The sequence below is a fragment of the Callorhinchus milii genome, unplaced genomic scaffold, assembly GCF_018977255.1.
Source record: "Callorhinchus milii isolate IMCB2004 unplaced genomic scaffold, IMCB_Cmil_1.0 Scaffold2, whole genome shotgun sequence".
In the NCBI taxonomy this organism is placed as follows: Eukaryota; Metazoa; Chordata; class Chondrichthyes; order Chimaeriformes; family Callorhinchidae; genus Callorhinchus; species Callorhinchus milii.
The window spans coordinates 114,747,786-114,772,969 of NW_024704743.1; the positions used below are offsets into that span (position 1 = coordinate 114,747,786).

At 43.4% G+C, this 25,184-nt stretch overlaps 1 protein-coding gene across 1 annotated transcript in view; it reads right to left on the bottom strand.

The window, feature by feature from the left end:
* The window catches only part of prex2 (phosphatidylinositol-3,4,5-trisphosphate-dependent Rac exchange factor 2), a 184,636-nt gene extending 160,801 nt beyond the window's left edge, over window positions 1–23,835 (bottom strand). Inside the window, exon 1 of the mRNA XM_007886904.2 lies at window positions 23,579–23,835. Within this exon, the coding sequence (XP_007885095.1) occupies window positions 23,579–23,725 (147 nt within the window). The 5' untranslated portion in view covers window positions 23,726–23,835. The remainder of the gene's footprint in view (window positions 1–23,578) is intronic.
* Window positions 23,836–25,184: the final 1,349 nt, after the last annotated feature.

A 25,184-nucleotide genomic window follows, 5' to 3' on the forward strand; every position in this document is an offset into this window, starting at 1 on the left:
AGCAGCCAGAACACCCACCCCCCCCCCCCACCTTCAGGATCCATGAAAGGGACCTTGGCAGTGGTTCCCTTCTAACTCTTCTGGGCTCCTCATCAGATTGTAAACTGATGGCAATCCGCTCCAGCGCAGTTCAAGTAAGCAAGTAGCTCAATGCACAGTTTTCTTAATCAATCCTCCCTTCCCTGTCAACCGTTATTGAAGCTGCAGACACCCCCACCCCGCAAGTGTCCACATGGTTTTGAGCTCTTTTGGAATTTGCACTTGGCCAAGGCTCTTTGGCCAGTAACCCACATAAATATACATGCACTAAAACAGGCTCGGTAACTAGGAGTGTTGAGAGTAAAATCCAGAAGGTGACAGAGAGAGAGCAAGGGAAAGAGAAAAACATACCAAATGTAAGCATTACAGTAAAACTCACAGGAGTCATATCAGTTGGGACCATACATTTAATACAACATATGTAAAGTATGAGTTATGTGAAATTTGCATAAGTTATCGGAAATTCAACAGGAGATGTACAACTTATGTGATTAGATGTACGACTTATGTGATTATACGATTTATACAGATCAGATCTATATGAATTGTTAGTGGCTTTCCAATCACAATCCATCCTGCTTTTGCCATTTCATCTCCTCCTGTGAGTTCTCTAAGCTTGATCTTTAATGTAGCTCCAAACAAATCCATCACAAATTTCAGGTACAGTATATTGTAGAGCCAGAAGTTCACAGACCTGAACATTGACTTTAATTCTTAACCGTCACCTTTATTTCCCAACTTTATACCACCCACCTCCCCACCCCTCCTTCCCACATTACATTTGGTCTTTCCCATTCCTTTTATTTACATTGCTGGGAGCATTAATTCTTCTCACTCAGCTCCTGTTACCATTGCAACTCAAAGCCCCAATCGATGGAAGGATCCAAGCTGGAAAATCAACAGGAAGCTTGCCAGAAGCTCCAGTCAAAGGGAGGTGGTGGATTGAGGAGTGAGGAGGTCGGAGAGGTTTTGTGGAGTCCTGTAACTCAGTGGTTAGAGCACTCGCTTTGCAAGCGAGAGACCTGGGTTCGATTCCCAGCAGGGTTAAACCTTGTGCTGAAAATGGCAATATATGTGATTTTAGCTGGTTAAAATCCAGCAGTGCCACAACACACACTCTGGGTTCCCTGAAACCTTGGCTCTTGCCAACCTGTGCCTAATACACTTTGGAATTATGTTTCTCCAGGAAGAAAGTGCTCATTCCATTACAGTCACAAGGAAATTTCCATGTTTAAGTGGCAAACATATGGGGAACTCAGTCTGGTTTGATTACCCTTAGCCTTGGTCAGACTCCATCTGAAGCATTACATTCAGGGCATCACACTTCAGGAAGGATACCTTAGCCTCAGAGGGGTATTTACCAGAATGATACAGGAGATGAAAAGGTTAAATTATGGGAATAGCTGACATAACCCTGGTTTGTTATTTCCTGGAGTTCAGAAGGATGAGGGGTGATCTGATCAAGATGTTTAAATGATAAGAGGTTTTATCAAGACACCTGGCTGACCAAAAAAAATTTGATGAGTAAATGTATTTAAATTGAATTATACTGGATTGTCTGCAATTTCCCACATTTTAAGCCATCTCAATGACTTGAGTGTTTTCCCTAAACTTCCCATTAGCAATGTGTCACAATCTGCTAATGTCCATTCATCAGCCTCTTGATCGTCATTTTTAACTACTTCCTAATACCCTTCATGCTTCGGAAGAGACATTAAACGAACGTCCTGTCTGCCTGTTAAAGTGGGTGTTAACGATCTCATGGCACTATTGAAAAAGAGAAGGCAGTTTCTCTCAGTGTTCTGGCAAACAATCCTCCAGATAAAATTGGCCATTCACTTCATGCCCACTTGTAGGAGATTACTTGTACAAATTAGATGCCTTATTTGCCTACATGGTAGTCAATTGGACTTTACAGTAAAATCTTGTGAAACACTTTAAGACATTTCAATGTGATCAGGTAATAAGTTGATAAGGTGCCATATCAAAAGCAAGGATTATGATAATATATTTTTTCTTGTAGCTTTCTCTGTCTATTGGAGAAAAGAAAGGAAATTGGATTATAAAATCTGCCATGATCAAATCAACTAGTAGGATCAACTCGATGGATTGAATGATCTCCTGCAGTTCCTATCCTGTATCAAATGCAAGGATTATTATTGTTATCCTGTTGATGTCAGACTGTCTCACCTCCAAGTCAGAAGGTGGTGGATTCAAGCCCCTCGTTGGGACTCATTGTCCAGGCTGACACTCCAATATAGTAATGAGAGGGGAAATGCTATTTTTATGCCATCTTTTCGATGAGACATTAAATGAGGTTCCATCTGTCTAACTTGCCTAAAATACATATGTTTTCCAATTAATCCTGTGAAGCCCTTTGGACACATTTTGCCGATGTGATAAAGTGCTGCAAAGCTTATTTTTTTACTATTACTAAGTTACAACAACAACAACTTGCACTTATATAGTGCCCTCCACGCAGGGTAGCGTCTCAACGCACTTAACAGTGGGGGAGCCTGACTCCAAGCCGGGGGGAGGGGGAAGGTGGCCGTAGGTGGAAGAGGAAAGTTTTTAGGCGGACTTGAAAGAGGGGAGAGCCCCAGGGGGCAAGGTGGAGGGATTGAGGGAGTTCTGATTAAGTTCTGATTATTACTGTCAAAATATTAACTTACTTCGCTTTTTGAGATGCTGATTGGCTTGCAATGGATTTTCAGCATTCATAGCTTTTTTTTTAAAACTTCCATGTCTAAACATGCAGTCCTAAATAAATATCGCATGCCGAAATTATGACCCCAAAAATCTTACAAAAACAGTTCATTCAACCCGTCAAGTCTCGACTCCAAAAGTACCCCAAGCCTTGGCTCTTGCCTACCTGCACCTAATACTTTCCAGAATTAGGTAAGCAGGATGCATCCCTCCAGGGGGAAGGGTGTGCATTCCATTCCAACAATCCGTCTCTGGGATTTTCACATGTAGGTGGGATGCACGGAAATCTCAGCTTGGTTTAGATACTCTTAAGCACGGTGATGGGTTTTCGTATGTGTCAGACACCCGGCTGACCCCCCAAAAATTGCAATGGCACCACCAGTTTCTATAATGACGCATGGAAATTACCCGGCATCTGGAATGAAAAAAAACTCCATGTGTGGGTGGCCTACATAAGTGGAACTCTGTCTGGTTTGGATACTCAAGTATGGAAATAGGTTTTCCCATGTATCAGATACTGAAGACCAAAAAAAAATTTCCCCTCCCCCATGTCCTCCCAATCCGGGTCAGAAACAGGGACAATCAGCACCCTTAAAAACACACACTTCTCACTGATAATTTCCACCACCAACACACTAATATCTTCCAGACTATTCCCATTAAGAATGTAATTATTCCTTGCACGTAAGTTGTTTTGGCTTTGTCACACAGAACAAAATAAAACGATTACAACCCACAATAATTTTTAACAGTTACATGTATTACCATTACCCATTTAACTTCAGAGGATTTTTCTGGATCTGATGATGCTCTTAACACAGGATCATCAAACAATATAACTTTTAAGTCTCTCTGGCCTTTTTATGCCTATAATGAGCATCATAACATTCACTCTGGAACAATTTCACTAGATTGCCTTTTAAACAAATAAATAATTAAATTTCTGTGTTTGATGTCACTGATTGCACTATTAACACCACCAGGAATGTATAAAATGTCTCTAGTTTACAATCAGTTGTAAAGGGAAGAAATATGTTCAACTCATAACATGGCATATGTTCCAAAATTCCAGGAAATGGGCTTGAACTGAAAGAAACCTCTAAAAATGCCCTGAGCTCAATCGAGCATACATATTCTGAAAGCCTTAGTGACCACAAGTGTAAAATCAGACCATGTTTGTGCACTGAAAATAGCATTAGAAAAACAGCTAAGTTTGGGTCATTTGGAGAAATTCCTAATGCTCCATAACTGTGTTTTACTAGTGAAGCTAAACAAGAAAGAAACAACTTGTGTTTTTAAACCACCTTATCACACCTTTCATCATCCCAGTCCCTTCGCCTTGCTCCCTCCCTTGCCTCCTTCAAAGCATGTCTCAAGACCCTCTTTTCGACCATGCCAACGGTCACCCGTTATAACTCAACCCTCCCTCCCTCCTGATCCCAATTGCCAGCTCGGGTTCAAATCCCTGACTGTCCAGCACCTTGGACGTTCTCCCGTCATGAAAGGCGCTATACAATATAATTTGTTGTTGTTCTAAAAAGTACTACCAAATGCAAGAATTACTATTCATTTTAATATACTTTCTCATGAGGTAAGTGCATCACATTGAACCACACAGGCCCAAAATGTTCCTGCCTTTGAATAATATAAACACAATCCTCATAGGCAGCAGCGGTAGCATTTTACGAAGGGGGGGTGGGCGGTGGGGGGGGTGGGGGTTGCAAAGCTGGAGATCAAGGGGTGAAATCGTCACAAATCTTACTTCAGTGACTCCCACCTCTTAGTGACCTCTTAGAGTTATCCCTGGGGTCAATATCCTCCGCATCATCAAAGAGCCAACAGCAGCTGCCATCACCTATGGCCTGGACAAGAAAGGCTCGGGGAGAGGAACATCTTCATCTTTTACCTGAACGGCTGGACCTTTGACAAGTCCACCCTCACCATCGATGAAGGCGAAGCTTTTTACATAGTAAACATACTTCTGTCCCATCAATGTTTTTATTGGTGGAGGTGGCTGGTTCCACCATCACTGACAACCTTGCATTTGATATAGCACCTTAAAACATCACTGAGATGTCTCAAAGTGCTTCACAGGGTTTTACTATGAAGTGCAGTGACAGCATATTTTGTAGGTAGGTGAACCCAGCAGCTATGCCCTACAAACAGCCATGAAGGCAATGACCAATTTTATTTGGGGGATTGTTGGTCAAGGAAAATTCTTAAATTCAGTCTTAATTTCGAGGAAAAAGTTCTGCAACAGGAGGCCAGAGCAGGAGCAGAATGGCAGATATTAATGGGAAGAACGTTTTTAAGAGAAAAGGCAATTTTAAATATTTGGCTCATATCGTGCGGCTACTTTCACAGAACAATCAGAAAAGAAGAGGCTTAGTGATAATACTCCTTCAGGTGGAAGTCATGATGATAGATGGGTTTAATTCGGAAGATCAGTAGAGGGGTGCCAATGAAGGTGGCCCTTCAGTCCATTTGATCTCATCCTTCCGGAATACTAACCCAACCATCTTCTCATTGCTGTCTCTCGCTGTTACTTCAATAGATCCAGTGTAAGCTCTTACCATTAGAGCAAAAGCACCAACTAAGCCAATTGTTGCAAGGCAGATTGAACAAAACTGAGGAAAGCAGCACTTTGAAAACCTTTCCTATAAGTCGTACTTGGAGCAGACTCCAATGCTGCTGGTAGTCCTAACCCAGAACTGTTCGGACGAAAGGTCATCGACCTGAAACTTGAACTCACTTTCCTCTCTCTATAGATGCTGCCTGATCTGCTGAGTGTTCCCAGCGACTTCTAATTTCTAGCATCTGCAGTATTTTGCCTTTTGTTTCCAAAAGATTTAATGTTTGTGTTTTTGTACATTTGAAGGAATGTCGTAAGTAAACTCAGTATTTACAACTTATGTTACATCATAAAACTGTTTAAATGACTATTATCAAATCATTAGCTTGTGCCAAGGACTTACAAAAACAATAGGAAATACTTGCGTATCTTCTCAATGGTGGACCCAAAGTAGGGGTCACATGTACAACAATGTTTGCCTGAAAGTCCACTCAATGTTTTAACATGGCAAAGAGCTGCTCATTCATTTGGTTTTTCTGTAATGTTGGTTTTCCCTTTATTGCTTTTGGTGCTGTGTGACAATTCAGAGTTTCCATGGCGTGAGGAGCAGTTATTTGGACCGCGGTTTCCCAACAGTACAAAAGGTAACATTACACAGTAAAATCAAAGTTTTTAACTCACTAAAATACTTCAAAACAGCAAGTTTGCACGATAGGATGATCACCAATTACCACAATGACGAGACCGGTCTCAGTATTCAAGTGGAAAATTAGAATCCTATTGTTTTCTCCGTAATGTGCGTGCAACTGTCCTACAAGATTTACTCCTGCAGGATATAAAAGTCATAGCACATAAATACATCATACACTGATGCCCTGGTCTTAAAATTGAAGACAATGCAACATTTTGGAAAAGTCTTACATTTTGGACGCTGTACTTAAGAAGAACCACAGTAAACCAGTTTCCGAAGGAATTTCCAGCCTCCCACAGCGTCGTACATGCCCAGCGTAAGTTAATACAAAACTGTCTGCTTTGGGAGAAGGCATGGTCTCTTTAACACAGTAGAAGATGGAAAATGCATCAAATGTTCCCAGATGAGACGAGTGGAAATTATCACTGGGGGCTGAGAGAAGCACAGCTGCATTGGAAATAATATATAGAACCACTAATAGCACCTGATGAGGAACCGAGAGACCCTCTTATTGTTTGATAAGAGAGATAGAAAAGCGTTGATTAATACCTTGTTTTTGAGGCAAACCAATGCCTTACTTTTCCAGATCAGGAATTTGACTTTGCTTGGGTGACTGAGTTGAACTCCTCCAGTCCAGTCAAAGCTCCACTGCTACCACATTTTTCACGTGCACAGGATGTGACACATACACAGATTTGCAGTTAGGTTCTCTGGACCTGTGTGGTGGCGGTGATTTGTACGAAGGCTAAAAGAACAGATGGCTAACAATATTTGCGTGATTATGGCAGGTGGTTTGAGGGATGGAATCCAGTTGCGAGTCCATTGGCAGCTTACATTGCCATGTGTCCAATTCAGCATTGCCAGGAATCCTACACAGTACAAATCCGGTCTATAGCAACACTGATCAAACAGGAAAGCGTAGCCAATTTTTGGTTGCAAACAGGAGATGGGATACACCCTGTGGGTCACTAAACATGGTAGTAATGAGGCGAAAGGGAAAGCTACAAGATTACAGGGTGAAAAAGGCAATGTTTCATAACAGTGTCAGCTTGGCTCGATTGGTAGGAATGGCATGACTCGCTTCCGAGTGGCATTCCACCCCTTGGCAGAACAGACAGAATCCGCATCAGCTTGGCTCAGTTGGTAGCTTTCCACCTCTGCTTCCGGTGGATAACGAAGATCTCACAACAATATTCAGAAAGAGAAGGGAGTTCCCTCTGCTTATCCTGGTCAATAATCCTCCAGATAAAATTGGTCATTCACTTTGTTCTCAGCTTGTGGGACTTTGCTAATGCTAGCTGCCCAGAAAAAAAATTCCTACTTTTAAAAACATAAGAATTGCTAGACAAACGAAGACCAAGGTCCATCGAGTTCGCCTTCTACCATCCTAGCAGTCACATGCACATGTCATGTCCCGAACTACATGCTGTATCCCAAGATATTATTTCCTAATATAAATCTATCTAATTTGCTTTTGACGGTAATTATCTGTGAGACACATTGTTTAGATGTGACAAGGTGCTACAAAAATTCAAGTTCTTTCTTTCTCCTTCAGCTGAGTAAGACGAGTTCATGCCCGAGTCCACCCACTCCCGCCCTGACTCGAGTGCCCAGTGAATAATGTAACGCTTTGAGACCCAACTTAAACTGGTACTGGGTAAATATAAATTGCATTGCACTGCAAATCAGTCTCAAAGCTAGGTATCCATAACTAATCTACATTTTTTTACTTTTCTCTCCAGTTTTCTCACCTCCTTTCCCTGATGTCTAACACTCTGATTTGTGTTAAGACTCCACTCCATCATGGGCATTGGTCACCCACTGGTATCTTGCGCAAGTTGTCTTGTTTTCTCATATGCAAGTCTAGACAGTGTCAGCAGGCGATTTAGCCGAGCCCAATCTTGTCCTCGCCCGCCATTCAGACATCCGCACTTTGAAGCAGGGATACCAGAGTATGATCAGGACTAAGGTCCCTATCTCACTGATTTTGTGCTCCCTTGGGCACGCCTCAGCACTCAGGCAAGGCTCAAATATATTCCTGGGGAAGGAGAGGGAGGGAGACGAGGATGGAACATGAAAATTCACCAAACTAAGGGACGACAAGGTGGAGAGGGAATGACATTAACCGAAAAGATCCAATGGCAATATTTTTAAATATCATTAACTCTCTCCACCCAGTCAGCTACATTGTTTTATCTACTTTATAAAAACATATTTCATGCTAGTAACTGTGAAATACACATGGGAAGATTCCCCCTCCCCCCATTGTATTCCAGAAGAAAGCTTTGTATCAAAAAGGAGCCCTTTTCCATAGCTAATTAAATGGATCCATTTATCCCATTATATATAATCAGGGCAATTGAATTGGTTCCTGCTGTATCAAAATTGTCACTGAAAAAATGCAAATTAAATGTTTCATTCTGAGACACTTTGTGCACAAATTTATAGGGATATTTTTACAAGGCTCCATCTCAACGCGTTCTGCTTATCAGGATCTGTATCTTCAAGGTCATTACTTCTCAAACCTTCAAACGCAAGGCAGCACTTTCTGCCTGCTTATTTCACATGCACATTTAGGATCAGACACAGATGGCTTCCAACAAATTCCTAGCTTCATGCAAGCTATTAAAAGTGGCTGGATAAGTGGAGGCAAATGTCGTCATTACAGGAGGAAGGGTGCACATCATTAAGACATCCATCATTCCTTGGTATAATTAGATTTGTATGTTGATACATTCCAAAGAAAACCTTCCATTTGAGTTTATTTGAAATGGAAAGCTAACCTAGACAAGCGAGGCAAAAACTGATGGGAGAAAAATAGAGGCATTTAAATATTGATAACTATGCAACACAACACAAGTGCAGTTAGAGCCAATCTTGTTTGTGTGTTTCACCCACAAAATATACAGTTAATTCACTTAACAATATATTCTATGAGTGTTTTGAGATGTCTTCGAGACGTAATAAGGCCCTATATCAAATGCAAGGATTATTATTTTTATTATCATCCTACTCTTCAAGGCTTTGACCACTTCTTACTTACACTCCTTACCATGACCCAGACCAGGAAATGGACTTCATATTGTGGGATTTTTATTCTCTGGGTTGCCAGCAGCTCATCTGTGTGCATCATAGACTGGGAGCAGAGCACTCATTACTAAGATAAATGAGGATACTTTACACCAGCCCAAATTAGTAAAGGACTAATTTAGTTGTATTGTTTTAATGTATTCATGGCCTTAATTTGGCAGAAGGAATCAGGCATTAAGGAACACTGCAAATTTCATCTCGCAGAAACACAAGAGTCATTTGGCTCAAGCACTGAGATGCCGTCCGTCGTGAAGTCACACCTCTTTTTATTAATCCTTCGCTGACAACACTGATCTGCTATGTGTATCTAGATATTGGCAGATATTGACTCACAGTGCTTATGTTAACAGTCGTATTTAAATTCTGTATGAAAACTGTTCATATGTTTGTCATTAACTGTTATGAGATAGCCTATGGTCGGTTCAGTGTCACAGTAGAAATCCCACCTCACAAAAGAATATCACTAACAATATGAAAGCGAGTCAGGGTTCCAGCTGAACCCTACATCATGGATCTTTCATTCAAGAGAATACTTAATGAGAAGAGAGCAATGCTGTTCTCCACACTTCCTCATACCATTGCACTTGGGAGTGTAATTCAAGACACCCACCTCAAAAATAAACCCAGTCACTACACTTACAGTGAATCCTCACTTTGAGACATCCTTCCAACGTGAAAGGTCCTATTCAGTTGCAAGGAATTTTATTATCTTACTTCCTAATAGATGGGATTACTTTTCAATGTCAAGCACCACAGCCTTATAACTTGTTGAATGTTGCAGTTAGCATTAATTGAAGGCAAACTGGGTCATGAATCATCAACTAACGAATTAAGTTTATTATCCCAGCTTCACAATCAACCTATGTATTGGTAATTCCATGGGGGTAATGTCAACAATTGTCTATTATTACTTAAGCAGAATACATGCAAATCATCACATTTGTCAAATCACTGCCCAAATTTACAAAGCCATCTTCACATGTGAGCCTTGGGTTTGGTAATCACATACATGCTCCTTCCAGTCAAAGTTTAAAAAGTTATGAGTTCTTGAACATATGTATCTCTAACTTTCTTGGTCTGTTCACTGAAGCATGAAAGCTTCAGAGGAATTCAGATGTCTCGATCAGAATTCATCTGTAAGTTGCAGTGAGTAGAGCAACGGTTTAATGTGCGGGGCTTTCTAATTTAAACCCTTTTATTTGTAGGACAATAAATGGAATGAACTCTTTATTAAAAAAAAGTCCTCCTATCCCCTTCCTTTAACATTTGAGCAGCTCAAATGATTCCACTGCCTTTTAGTATCAAGTTATTTGTATAGACTGATAACTCAATTTTCACAACCCTCACTGTTTTCGGAAATCTCTTTGGTTCTGTAAAATGTCAACTATCACAAATGGACAGCCATCTGTTGATTTTGTGAAACTGACTAGTGGTTGGGTGGGTGGGTGGATGGGTGTGGGGGAGGGAGAAGTGTTCTTCTGAGATGCAAATTCAGCAAGAATAATGTTATGTTCATGCTTTCTTTTTCATTTCATCTTTAATTCCATGCTTTCTTTTTCAACTTGTACCCTATCTAATGTAGAGTCAGAAAGGAAACCAGACAGGCATTCAGTTGTCAGAAGACAATGTGGTGTCCTTCTGTTTTTATATCGACTAATAATGAAAAACAGGTTTCAAAGATTTCTGCATGAAATAACAGATTCTTTTGGAGTGAGTGCAAGGCTCCACTGCAATGAAGGAGGCATTAAAGAAATCCTAAAGCACACGAGTAAAGTTTATAAATGTCAAATCTAAAAACTCAAATGTCTGGCTCAATCCCTCCGCCATGCCTCCTCCTAGTCTCTCTTCAGACCGTATCTAAAGACCTTCCTCTTCAACCGTGGTTATAGTCACCTCTCCTTTCCCCTGGCTCGGCGTCAAGATTCACCATTATTAAGCGCTCAGAGACCCTACCGCGCGGGAAGGGTGCTATATAAATACAAGTTGTTGTTACCTCGACACTGGATTTGCCTAATTAAAGCACCGCTTTCTGTGTGTGATGTACAGTAATTGACAGAAATACTTGGAGCATTGTGAATACATCATGAATTCTAGTGGAGGCAGCCAAAGAAAGATGATTTGACACAATAAATTATGGCATTTCGTCAGGTGTGCACAGACCTCACACAGACTTTTCCAATTCTGCTCTAATATAGAATTTCAATGATATATAGAAACAAATTGGGATGATGATATCCATCCCCCAAAATTGTACATGGTCATAACCTTAAGGCCACTGTCTTCATATTTAAAATAGTGCAAAACTTCAGAAAACTCCAACTTGACAACTCCAAACTGGCAATCCTGGGTGGTGGGTGTGGTGGGGGCGGGGGGTGGTGGGTGGGTGGTAAGCAGAGTCTCATTGGAGTTAGACTGGCTCCAAGGTGACAGGTTTGGCAACGGAATGTCAGAATTGAGCTATCTGATGTGGCAGTGTTTGTAGTCCAGTTCCTGAGTCAGGCGGGTCCAGGTACTCCAGGGCACTCTGAAGTCCCCAAGTCTTGGTTCTTGCCAACATGCACCTAATATTCAATTTTTTTCACAAATTGTAAAAGAAAGGCTTCCAAATGAAGAGTTAATTTTAGAAATTTTCAAAATTCTGCACAATTTTAAATTTCACAACACTGGGCATGTGGCTAAGATAGTGAGAAATTGAGGGCTTCGGAATCCTGGGAATTATATGTGCGTAGAAAAGCATATCATTCTACGCGATCTTACATTTTAAGACAATGATATTCAGTGCAAAACCACAAAAAATTTCAGGACTTCGTTTTGTAGTTCTGCACACCTGAAACCAAAATCTGCAAGAAACATAAATGTCTTATGGTAGAAGCTAGACAAGTTTCACAAACTCTGGCTAGATTTTTCTCTTCATATTTACTCTGACTTTTCTTTTGATACTTATCTGATTAGCAGTAACAAACAGACTGCCAAGTATTTCCTGTTCAGACAAAAGCTTTTGTGCATAGCTTGCCTCACAGTGAAACTTCATTAAAAGCACCAACCGTTAATGAGCTCAATATGCCATAAACGATCACAGAAAACTTCAACCAGTCAACTACAGAACATATGTAACGCACTCATCCACAGCTCATCCAACTCAGGAGGAAAATAATGATGTGAATGGACCCTTACATAAACATGAAATAGCATGAGGAAGGAACCTTACTTTTAAATATTTTAATTGAAAATAAACAGCAATGCCAATACAGGACCTCTTAAAGGCAGATGGAAACAGAGTTACCCCAGCGGTATAAAAGCAAAGCAGAGTCTAAACAACTGCTTCTTGCTTATTAAAACATGGTTTCATTTAGATCTTTATGTACGAAATACATACGAAAATGAGTGTAGGAAATTGTTAAAATAACAACTTGATTTATGAAGCACCCTTAATGCAGCATAGCGTCTTGGAGCACTTTAGAGTAGCAGCAAAGGAGAAGGAAACTAGGTTTTGTGGCAAATGTGATTTTCACCAACAAATATTTTATACTTGCATAGTTTAACTTCAGGATAAAATCATACCAGCAACAATACTAATTTGTGAGCAAGCTAAACGTCAGCATACAACTAACTAGATGTATATCTCTCAATTTGTGAGCTTGAATTATTATTGATCTCATAACAACGTTGGGAACACTTTCCTCTGCTGTTGAGAGTGCCTTCCTTTCCGTTCTCCTGTTCAACTAACATTTCAGCTGACACCTCAGATCTACGACTGACTCCTGCAATAACATAACAGTGAATGTTTGTTTGTGCTCCAGTAAAATCATAGCGCAAACAGAACAAGAGCATTTCACGTTCATTTCTTCGTCTCAGTGAATTATTCTGTCCTCATCGGGCTGGGAAGTGGAACATTTGCAATAATAATACCCTTGGATTTGATGCAGCGCCTTATCATATCTTCGAGATGTCTCAAAGTGCTTCAAAGAATATACTATAAAGTAAATTGACTGTATAATCCTTTTTAACATTTAGATTTGCATAGAAACATAGGAACAGGAGTAGGCCATTCAGACCCTCGAGCCTGTTCTGCCATTCTGTAAGATAATGGCTGATCTTTACCTCAACTACAATTACTTGCCCTTGCCCCATATCCCTTGATAACCTTAATAAAAGACAAAAACTGCAGATGCTGGAAATCTGAAACAAAAACAGAGATCGCTGGGAACACTCAGCAGGTCCATAACCCTTGTGACGAAGGGTTGTGTACCCGAAACGTTGACCCACTTTCCTTTCTCCATAGATGCTGCCTGACCTGCTGAGTGTTGCCAGCGATCTCTGCTTTTGTCCCTTGATAACCTTGCCTAACAAATATCTATCCACCTCACCTCAGTCTTGAAAAAGTTTGCGTAGAGTTAGCTGATCTCAGCTGGGGAGCTGAGGGGCAATTTATTTGAGTCTTGCCTGAGTCCTGAGCCCTGCCCCAGGTAGCAACAAAACCAATCAGATAGGGACCCCATTTCTGATCATAGTCTGGTAACCCTGCTTCAAAGTGCGGATGTCTGAATGGCAGGTGAGGGCAAGATTGGGCTTGGCTAAGTGGCCTGCTGACACTGTCTAGACTTGCATATGAGAAAACAGGACAACTTGGGCAAGATACCAGAGGGTGACCAATGCCTATGGTGGAGTGGAGTCTTAACACAAATCAGAGTGTTAGACATCAGGGAAAGGTGAGAAAACTGGAGAGAAAGGTATAAAAATGCAGATTAGTTATGGATACCTAGCTTTGAGATTGATTTGCAATGAAATGCAAACCAATTGACTGTATAATTTTTGGGTGAAGCGCAGCAACAACAACAAGTTGCATTTATATAGCGTCCCTCACACAGGGTAGCGTCCCAGAGCGGAGTGGACAGTGGCGGAGCACGACTCTGAGCTGGGGGGAGGGGGAGGCACGGTCGAATAGGAAGATCTTCAGGTGCGACCTGAAAATGAGGAAGGGGCAAGGCAGAGGTATAGAGGAAGAGTGTTCTAGAGTTTTGGGGCATAGTGGCTGAAAGCGTTGCCACCAATCGCGGAACGGAGGGCAGGTTGTGGGTTAAGCAGGTCGGAAAGCTAGTGAGGTGCCATGGCATGAAGGGATTTGAAAACAACTGTGATGATCCAATTGCGGCAGCCTATTGCACACATTAATGTCCCACAAACAGTCATGGATTGAGTGACCACATTATTATTGTTTTTTTATTTTATTTTTTTGATCTACAATCTCAGAATAGCCTCACCTATCAAACAGCACTGTAAACCTCTCTGCAGCCTTCATTGAAGCTGAGTTAAAGTTGTTAAATGTAAGGCCAGTTTTCTGCTGTAGACCAAAGCAATTGGAATTGGATGTCCTGGTTTCACATCAGACTTCAGAGTCCAAACAAGAGGAAGAAAAAAAACTTACATCCCATCAGTCTGGCTTAGATTTGAACCCAGATCCCAGAGGGAAAGGCATAGCGTGCTTTCCCACTACACCACTCAGTTCCTTATTCTGAATACATTTCAAAACTCTGTTTGCACACTGTCATTTCTTTTGATCATTTCACTCGGATTCAGAAGGTTTTGCTGACTTTGTCAGGCTGCACTCAAACCCATTTTCTTATCCCCCTGCAACAATAAATCATCACTGCGCTGACATCCACAACATCTGGAGGTTGTTTCAGTAAGGAACAAGCCTGAAGATGTGTTCAACCTCTCTCCAAATCATCCTGGGAAAAATCTTGAACTGAGAACGATCCCAGTACAACGACGGAACTGAGAAGGAATGGAACATTTCTGAGGATATTTACCAGAAAGAGACTCTGCCTTTAGTTCGTACATTATTTAACTCATGTCTGACAGCCGCTGAATAACTTGTTAGAAGAGAAAACCCAGTTCCTAACTATACATTCATTCAGCATCAAGTTCTCAGATCACTAAATCTTTGCTCCCTCCCTCACCTCGTCCAGGGTCCAGCTCAAGACCTTCCGCTTTCGGTCATCTTTCTTCGCCCACTGTAAATGTAAACGTGTTTGGTATTGTAGATGTATCCGTGATAATGTCTGATGATTGCTTCTAAATCACAAATGAACCACAGTATATGAAAAATTCACTGAATTCAAACAAAAAAGCAAATCTAGTTCTGAAGAAGATTACTCCAAATATTCACCTACAACACAGGTCACTGCCCTTTACAGTAAATCCTGCAAAGTGCTTTGAGACATCCTCCAATGTAAGGATTATTCTGGTAAATATTATAATCCTATACAAAAACACAAAATGCAAAGAGTAAACCATTCCACAGGTATTAAATGGTTAAATGTGTTTGAGGATACTTTGTCAAACAAATCTCAGTGCATTTGGCCCAGTCAGTCAGTAGGAATAAGAAGTTTCTAAACATGTTTTATGTCTGATTTATATTCTCACTCTACAGGAAGGTTAGGACATTGAAAAAAAACACTCCTGAGTAATAGCATTTCCACTTATTGTCTTTGGCGAACTGTATATTTGTATCATTGTATTCAAAGTTTCCAGTGGAGAAAATGACAGAATTTGATTTCTTGTTAAAATTCATAATGGCAATTTTAAGCCAATAAGCTTCCTAGTAACCGTTAAAGTCAATTTTGAGAAGGTAAAAACTTTGCAATACATTTTTATACAATTGTTAACAAAAGGTAGGTAATTTTGGCAGCATTTATTATCAATAGCATGGATAAGTTTTTACATTCTAAGGATTCTTTGCACGGTTATTCATTGTTTTTCTCAAAAAATGTACAGCATTTGGAAAATGGATTAACTTTGAATATTAAAACTTTCTTACATAAAAACCTTTTTGCAAAGAAAAATTGATGTATTAATTTTATAAGAATCCTTACATTTGATATAGCACCTTTCATGTTGTGAGGACATCTCAAAGTGCTTCATGGATTTACTGTAAAGTACAATGATTGTATTTTATAGGCAAACATGGCAGACAATTTGTGCAGAGCATGAATGACCAATTTTATCCAGGGGATTTTAACCAATGATGATTTTTTTTCATTATAATCTTGCAGCACCATTAAATAAAACATACCTTATCATATTTCATTGATGAATATGTAATTTGGAGCATTTACATTAACCAACTCAGACACTGATTATAAGTAAGTACTCAAATCACAAACCTGCATTGACAAGTTGAACTCATATCAGTAGACTACAATTGTAGCTATCAAGCTACCGGCCCATCTCCAACCTCCCCTTTCTCTCCAAGGTCTTGGAAAGAGTTGTCGCCTCCCAACTGCGCTCTTTCCTCTCCACCCATTCTCTTTTTGAACCCCTTCAGTCAGGTTTCCGTGCTGCTCATAGCACAGAAACTGCCCTGGTCAAGGTCACCAATGATATCCTGACTATCTGTGACCAGGGCTCCCTCTGTCTCCTCGTCCTCCTCGACCTATCGGCAGCATTCGATACGGTCGACCACGCTATCCTACTCCACCGCTTGTCCTCCCACCTCAACCTTCAAGGCACTGTCCTTGAATGGTTTAGCTCTTACCTTTCCCACCGTCTTCACTTCGTCTCAACGAATGGCTTCTCCTCCACCCCCCGTACTGTCTCATGTGGTGTCCCTCAGGGCTCTGTCCTCGGTCCCCTCCTCTTCACCCTCTATATGCTCCCCCTCGGTGACATCATCCGCAAACATGGGGTTAACTTCCACATGTATGCGGATGACACCCAACTCTACCTTTCCTCCTCTACTCTCAACTCCACGACCACCGATGTCCTGACAGCCTGCCTGTCCGACATCGAGTCCTGGACGAGAGACAACTTTCTTCAGCTCAACGTGCGAAAAACCGAGGCCCTCCTGATTGGCTCACGTCAGCGCCTCCGCACCTCAGGCGCTGACACCATCAGCATCCAAGGCTGCACTCTCCACCTCTCAAAGCCAGTCAGGAACCTCGGCGTTTTGTTCGACCCTGAGCTGTCCTTTCTCCCTCACATCCGCACCACAACTGGCACCGCCTTCCATCACCTCCGGAATATCGCCAGATTACGGCACTACCTCACCCCTCACGCTGCTGAAACCCTGGTTCACGCCTTTGTCACCTCAAGGCTGGACTATGGGAACTCTCTCCTCGCCGGCCTTCCCGCCACCTCCCTCCACAAGCTGCAGGTCATTCAGAACTCTGCAGCTCGTGTACTGTCCCGCACCAGGCTTCGGGACCACATCACTCCCACCCTCGCTCGCCTCCACTGGCTCCCCATCCCCCAGAGGATTGATTTCAAGATCCTCATCCTCACCTACAAGGCCATTCACGGCCTTGCTCCCTCCTACCTCTCCAACCTACTATCCCCCTACCTACCTGCCCGTACCCTCCGTTCCTCTGGCTCCGGTCTGCTCCACGTCCCCCGCCCCAACCGCCCTACTATCGGTGGTCGGGCCTTCAGCCTCTCAGCCCCGAGGCTCTGGAACTCCATCCCCCAGTGCCTTCGCCTTGCTTCCTCCCTTTCCTCCTTCAAGGCCGGTCTCAAAACCTTTCTCTTTGACCGTGCCTTCAGCTCCCCTCTCGACTCTCTTCCTCCTCCTCGCTCCCTCCCTTCCCTCCCCTCACCCTGACCATTTCCCCCCTCCTCTCTCCCTCCCTTCCTCCCCTCACCCTGACCATTTCCCCCCTGCTCGGGTCATGACCCAACTGTGCAGCGCCTTGGGACGTCCTCCTGACGTGAAAGGCGCTCTATAAATGGAATCTTGTTGTTGTTGTTGTTGTTGAATCAAATGTCTGTATCAGCTGTTTCTAGCTTTATAGGCCATACCAAGGTCAATACTGTTACTTAAAATGCCTACAAAGCATCCTTCAATTCACCAATTGCTTCCCCTTCTTAAGTCTCTCCATACCAACAAGTAGCTCACAGACATCTATTGTTACACAATGTAATTTAAGGTAATGTAGAAGCAGTGGGTTACTGACTGTATCCAGGTTTCTCTTCACCAGAGATGGAGTAGCATCTCTATTCCGTAAACATTACCATACATTGTCAACCCAAAATTAAGTTAAAAGTAATCTCAAATTCAGTTCTGGGCCCCACACTTTAGGAAGGATGTCAAGGCATTGGAGAGGGTGCAAAGGAGATTTACCAGGATGGTACCAGGAATGAGGGACTTCAGTTATCAGGAGAGGCTGGAGAAGCTAGGATTATTCTCCTTGGAGCAGAGAAGGTTAAGAGGAGACTTAATAGAAGTTTTCAAAATTATGAGGTGATTCGATAGGGTGAACAAGGAGAAACTATTTCGACTGGTGGGTGGATCGGTAACCCAAGGACACCAATTTCAAATAGTTGTTAAAAGAAACAGGGGAGATGAAGAGAATTTCTTTTTACACACAGCGAGTTGTTCGGATCTGGAATGCATTGCCTGAAAGGATGGTGGAAGCCAATTCGATAACAGCTTTTAAGAGAGAAGTAGATAATTATTTTGGGAGGACAAGTTTGCAGGGCTGTGGGTGGAGTGCAGGGAAGGGGGATTGATTTGGATAGCTCTTTTCAACAACACGATGGGCCGAAAGGTATAATTTCTGTATAATTCTATGTATAATTCTATGATTCTAAGTGCTATTATGCACAGAGAACCAAATAAAATAGATGGTATCTACTCTCCCGAACATTTCAAGAAAGAAGAGCACTTTTATCACTCAAGACAATTTAAAGCACTTTAGGGTAACTATTATCAATTGTTGCAAATAGTAAGGTGCCTTAAACAGCTATGAAGTGATTAACCAATTTACCAGGATAAAAGGAGAAACTGTGAAATGCATTTAGATAATCTCGACGACGTGATAAGTAAGTATTGTATATCAAATCAAGGATTATTATTAAACTTCCTTCTGCTTTTGAATAGCATCATGGGATCATTATCATTCACTTGAAAAGGCAGACATGCAGGCTATCCCATCCAAAGATCAACTCTTTCAATATTACAGTTGAAGTAACACTTCCTTAATATTACACTGGAGTGTTAGCCTAAGTGTAAACCCTAGTGCCCACACATCAAGACTGTGTCCAAGTAAGAGGAGCCAGTTTCAATTCCAACAGTCTGAAACCAGACTTCTTACCTCTCGACTTGAGTTCCCACAAAGTAAAGTTATACGCTGCACGTCACAATTGTTTGGTTGAAGAAGGCTCTTCAACCCATCCAATCTCATCCTTCCAGAACACTCACCCCACTGCCTCCCCCATCACAGCATCAAGCTGCTTTTTAAATGAGTCCAGTGTCCTAGCCTCAACCATCACTCCTTGCAACCTGTTTCAATCATTAGTTACACTCTGAGTAACAAAAACGTGTACTTATATAGCACCCACCATGCAGGATATCATCTCAGTGCGATTAACAGAGCTCAGAGAGTAAAGAGGAACTTCCTGCAATCTGGCCTGAAATTGCCCTTTAAAACTTTGGAAACTTGTCACTTTTTCAGAGTTGTAAAGGTTGGGGGGAAAAAAACACAACCAGTGCTTGTAAATGTTTTTATATGCTATAGACTCATTAAAAGTCTCATGGCACTACTCAAAAAGAGAGGGAGTTTAAAGATCCCGATACCCTAGCAACAATCCTTCCTGCAATGTAAACATCTGCCATATTTGCCTTCTAATACAGTCACTACACCTTACAATAATCATAGGATTTCCTGTAAAGACTAGTGACAGTGTACTTTTTGTATAAAAAAAATTATCTATTCATGTCTGCCAGCTTACCCTGCACAGGATGCATCATGTGTTGATTTATGCTACATTGAACGTAGCAGTCAATGTGCACACAGCATTGTCCTACAAACAGCCAAGTGAATGACCAGTATGCAGTAATAAACTACATAAACAGCTTGGGTGGTTGAGCGCTGCTCAAGTTTGGTGATGGCCTATATAAAGCAGGAGAGGGTACAATTTATAGCCACGTTTCAGTGTGCGCTCTTGTAAAGAGAGGGCCAAGAAAACCAAAACAAAGTAGAAGAAAGAAAAAGCGAGGCAAATGAGACAAGGAAATATAAGGTTTTATTTTAACACAAGGATGAGGTTGAACTGCCTGTCTGTGTGCTCCAGTGATAGAGGTGGTGCCCTCTGTCACAATAGGCCTCACAGTGCAGCCATGGCTGCACTGCCACTCAATAAAATAATAATCCCTTACATTTGATAAAGTGCCCTTCACATTGGGCAGCTGTTTCAAAGCACTTCACAGGATACACTGTGAAGTGACTGTATTTTATAGGCAAATGCAGAGGCTAATTGGTACACAGCAATGTCCGACAAACAACGATGAAATAAATGGCCAAGTTTATTTGGGCGATTGTTGGCCAGGACAGCAGGAGAAACTCTGTTCTCTTTTCAAATCATTCCATGGGATCTTTCACACCCACCTGAACAGGCAGACAGGACCTCAGTTTAACGTCTCATCCGAAGGACGGCACTTCCAACAATGTAGCACTGGAGTGCTGCACAGACGATGTCAGTTCCAATTCCTGACAGGGAGGCTTTAATCCACAACAATCTGACGCAGACACAAGAGTGCTACCAACCTCGCCAAGCTGATATTACTGCATTATATAGCTATATAATTCTATCAATTTAGTGGGAAAAAGTGAAGTGCTATATCTAGTATAGCTAGGACATTAGGTGTAAGATAGGACTCCAAGTTGTCCAAGAGACATAATACAAGATAAAAGCAGCATTTAAATAGAGAATAAAATACAGTTGATTCACTTTACAGTATATTCTACGAAGCGCTTTGAGAGGTCTCGGAGACATGATAAGGCACTATATCAAATGCAAGATTATTATTATTATAATAAAGTGGCACCGGAAAAGATTAAGTAGAGTACAGATTCGGTAAAATCAGCTGTTATTTTTGGTTATGTTATTATTAGGTTGTTATTGTTTTCATTCATCATCTGTAACAATTTAGTCAGATTTCCAAAAGCAGCTTGATCTGAGATACCCTTTTCGCCCACAAATATGCATTCACCTATGAATTATACAGTCAATCCACTTTACAGTCTATTCTGTGAAGCGCTTTGAGACTTCTAGAAGACGTGAAAAATATCAAATGCAAGGATTATTATATTATTATCTGATTGGATGATTGAATCTACTCAGAAAGTCAGATCTAAACAGCCCATTTCGGTTTTTTTAATCTAAAAGTGAGAAGAATTCTCTACTCGTGTCTGCCAGCTTACCCTGCACAGGATGTAACACTGTATAAGATTTATGATGTACAATATTGGATGTACATATGTAACAGCAGCACACTCGATGCCTTTACACACACACACACCAATGAATGAAGTGTGGTGAGTGTGTGCAGTAATGACCCACAAACACAGCCTTGAAGTGAGCCACCAATTTTTTAATGGCTTGTCTCAATGGGTCAGTTTAACTCATGTAGTAATACAGTACTGGAGTGCCGCCAGTGTTATTGCCCGAAACTGTCAAACTGTCAAACTATGAAACGTTATGGATTCTCTGAGCACACATGGACTCTTCCTTCCCTGAGCAGGAGTGCATAGTATCACAAAGAACTACACCTCATGTTTCACCTATAAATTATACAGTCAATCCACTTTACATTATATTCAGTGAAGCACTTTGAGACAGCTCAACAACATAAGATGTTATATAAGGATAATATTATTACACACCGTGTCAGCTCAGTGTAACAACAACAACTTGCAATTACATAGCAACCCTCACACAGTATAGCATCTCAGAGCGCTTAAAAACTAAATAATCCATGCATTTGATATAGCGCTTTTCACGTCGGGAGGACGTCCCAAAGCGCTTCACAGAACACACTGTAAAGTGAATTGACTGTATATTTGTGGGCGAACGCAGCAGCCAATTGCGCACAGCAATGTCCCACAAACAGTCGTGGATTGAAAATGACCAATTTATTATTGCTTTTTTTGTTTTGGAGGGATTATTATTAGGCTCTGTGTGGAGTAAGGAAAATTGCCCAAGGTTTCGCCCTCAGCCTGGAATTGAACTCAGGTCTCTCGCTTGCAAAGCGAGTGCTCTAACCACTGAGCTACAGGACTCCACAATTCCTGAGCATGTGTTTTCTCTGAAACTTATAAAGCAGTACAGAACACCCCTGTTGCATTGAGCAAGAGCAAGAAATCCATCCCACTTTTGTTATGGTTTTCCTCTTCAATCCTGACTATTTTACTGCCCTATTGTGTGTCCTCTCCCCCCCCACAGCCCCCTCCCACCCCCAGCCCCTCAAGTCCCTCCAGGCTCCCTTTGGTCAGGAAATAAAGTTTGTATAAATAGGCACTAAATTCAGGGGGATTCGCGTCATTTCCTCTGTAATCAGAGGAGCTAAATGGCCTTTTCCCATGTATTTCCCGCAGGAGCTGCTCATTGTTATTGTGAGAACTTTCTCACCATCTGCCCCTCAATCTGCCACCCAACTCCTTTGCTGGTCGAAACGCTGCTGGTTTGGGAACGTGGATATTTCTCAACCAACACCCTTCCCCCCCAAAAAAAATAACAAGGCACCTCACTTTTCCTCCCAAGGGAGCTGCCTGGCTCTTGTGATGGGATTGAAGCAATGGGAGTCATGGCACCGAGCAGGGCATTTAACCACATGTGGAGGGTAGAGAGAGAGAGAGAGAGAGAGGGGCTGGTGGGGACTGACTGACTGACTTACAGTAGAGAGATCAGTAAAGTAAACTTGTGTGTGTGTGTGGAGCTCGACTGAACCGTTCAGCTCAAAGCAGTGCTTGTCAAATCCAGCCCAAACCACACTTGGCTACTTGTTATATATATATAGAGAGAGAAATAAATTAAAAGCACTGCCTGAGAAGTTTGAAAGTGTGTGCAGTTTATGTTCTTTTTTGTTGGGGTGTGGGGGGGGGGGGGGGGGGTTGAGGAGAGAAGGACACACACACACATACAACACACACACAAACATATATATAACAAACACACACATACAACACACACACACACAACACACACATATATAACAAACGCGCACATACAACACACACACATACAACACACACACACACACACATATAACAAACGTGATTGCCTTCTCTCTACACATTCAAACCATGGAAAGAAAAAGAGAGAGAGAGAATAAACTCCCCCCAACCATCTCCTTTGCCAAGTCAGTCACCCTATATATAATAACTATATAATAACACAGAAATGGCCTCCTTCTGTGCTATATAATTCTATGATTCTATGGACTGACTGACTGACTGACTGACTGAAAGCAGCTGAGAGACCTTCTGTGACACTCAGGTCGAGTGGCCAAAAAGTCGTGATAACTACTCCATTATCTAAAAAAAAATCATTTCTTTAAGATTTATTAGAGATTGTAATGGCATCACTTTTTGGTCACCCTGTGTGTAAATACAGGGTATATATATATATATACATACATTATATACTGTTTTATATGTCTATATATAAAAAAATCAAACAGATTTCATGTCAGTATAACTTACAGAGACCAGAAACTCCAACGTCTCCACATAATCGCTCTCAGTCTTGAGGATTTCAGTCAAAACACAGACTCGGAGACGAAGCTGTTTCTCCAGATCTTTGCCGCTGATGATGTCTCCTTTGCTCTCAGCTTTCCCCTCCTCAGTCATCTTCACTGCAACTCACAGGGCGCTCAGCCTGCAACCTGCTCCCCAACAGCCAACTCACAGCAAGAGCAGCTCCCCTGCCCTCCCCTCACAGCTCCCCTGCCCTGCCCTCCCCTCACAGCTCCCCTCCCTCACAGCTCCCCTCCCCTCACAGCTCCCCTCCCTCACAGCTCCCCTCCCTCACAGCTCCCCTGCCCTGCCTCCCCTCACAGCTCCCCTGCCCTGCCCCTCCTCACAGCTCCCCTCCCTCACAGCTCCCCTGCCCTGCCCCTCCCTCACAGCTCCCCCCCTCACAGCTCCCCTCCCTCCCTCACAGCTCCCCTCCCTCACAGCTCCCCTCCCCTCACAGCTCCCCTGCCCTGCCCCTCCCTCACAGCTCCCCTCCCCTCACAGCTCCCCCCCCTCACAGCTCCCCTCCCCTCACAGCTCCCCTGCCCTCCCTCCCTCACAGCTCCCCTCCCCTCACAGCTCCCCTGCCCTGCCCTCCCACTCCCCCCTCACAGCTCCCCTCCTCCCTCCCCTCACAGCTCCCCTCCTCCCCCCCTCCCCTCACAGCTCCCCTGCCCTGCCCTCCCCTCACAGCTCCCCTCCCTCACAGCTCCCCTCCCCTCACAGCTCCCCTGCCCTGCCCCTCCCCTCACAGCTCCCCTGCCCTGCCCTCCCCTCACAGCTCCCCTCCCTCACAGCTCCCCTGCCCTGCCCTCCCTCACAGCTCCCCTGCCCTGCCCTCCCCTCACAGCTCCCTCCCTCACAGCTCCCCTGCCCTGCCCTCCCTCACAGCTCCCCTCCCTCACAGCTCCCCTGCCCTGCCCTCCCTCACAGCTCCCCTCACAGCTCCCCTGCCCTGCCCCTCCCTCACAGCTCCCCTGCCCTGCCCTCCCCTCACAGCTCCCCTGCCCCTCCCTCACAGCTCCCCTCCTCACAGCTCCCCTGCCCTGCCCCTCCCCTCACAGCTCCCCTGCCCTGCCCCTCCCCTCACAGCTCCCCTGCCCTGCCCCTCCCCTCACAGCTCCCTCCCTCACAGCTCCCCTGCCCTGCCCCTCCCTCTCACAGCTCCCCTGCCCTCCCCCTTCACAGCTCCCCTCCCTCACAGCTCCCCTGCCCTGCCCCCCTCCCCTCACAGCTCCCCTCCCTCACAGCTCCCCTGCCCTGCCCCTCCCCTCACAGCTCCCCTCCCTCACAGCTCCCCTGCCCTGCCCCTCCCCTCACAGCTCCCCTCCCTCCCTCCTCCCTCACAGCTCCCCTGCCCTGCCCCTCCCCTCACAGCTCCCCTCCCTGCCCCTCCCCTCACAGCTCCCCTGCCCTGCCCTCCTCTCACAGCTCCCCCTCCCCCTCACAGCTCCCTGCCCTGCCCCTCCCCTCACAGCTCCCCTGCCCTGCCCTCCCCTCACAGCTCCCCTGCCCTGCCCTCCCCGCTCCCCTGCCCTGCCCTCCCCTCACAGCTCCCCTCCCTCCCTCACAG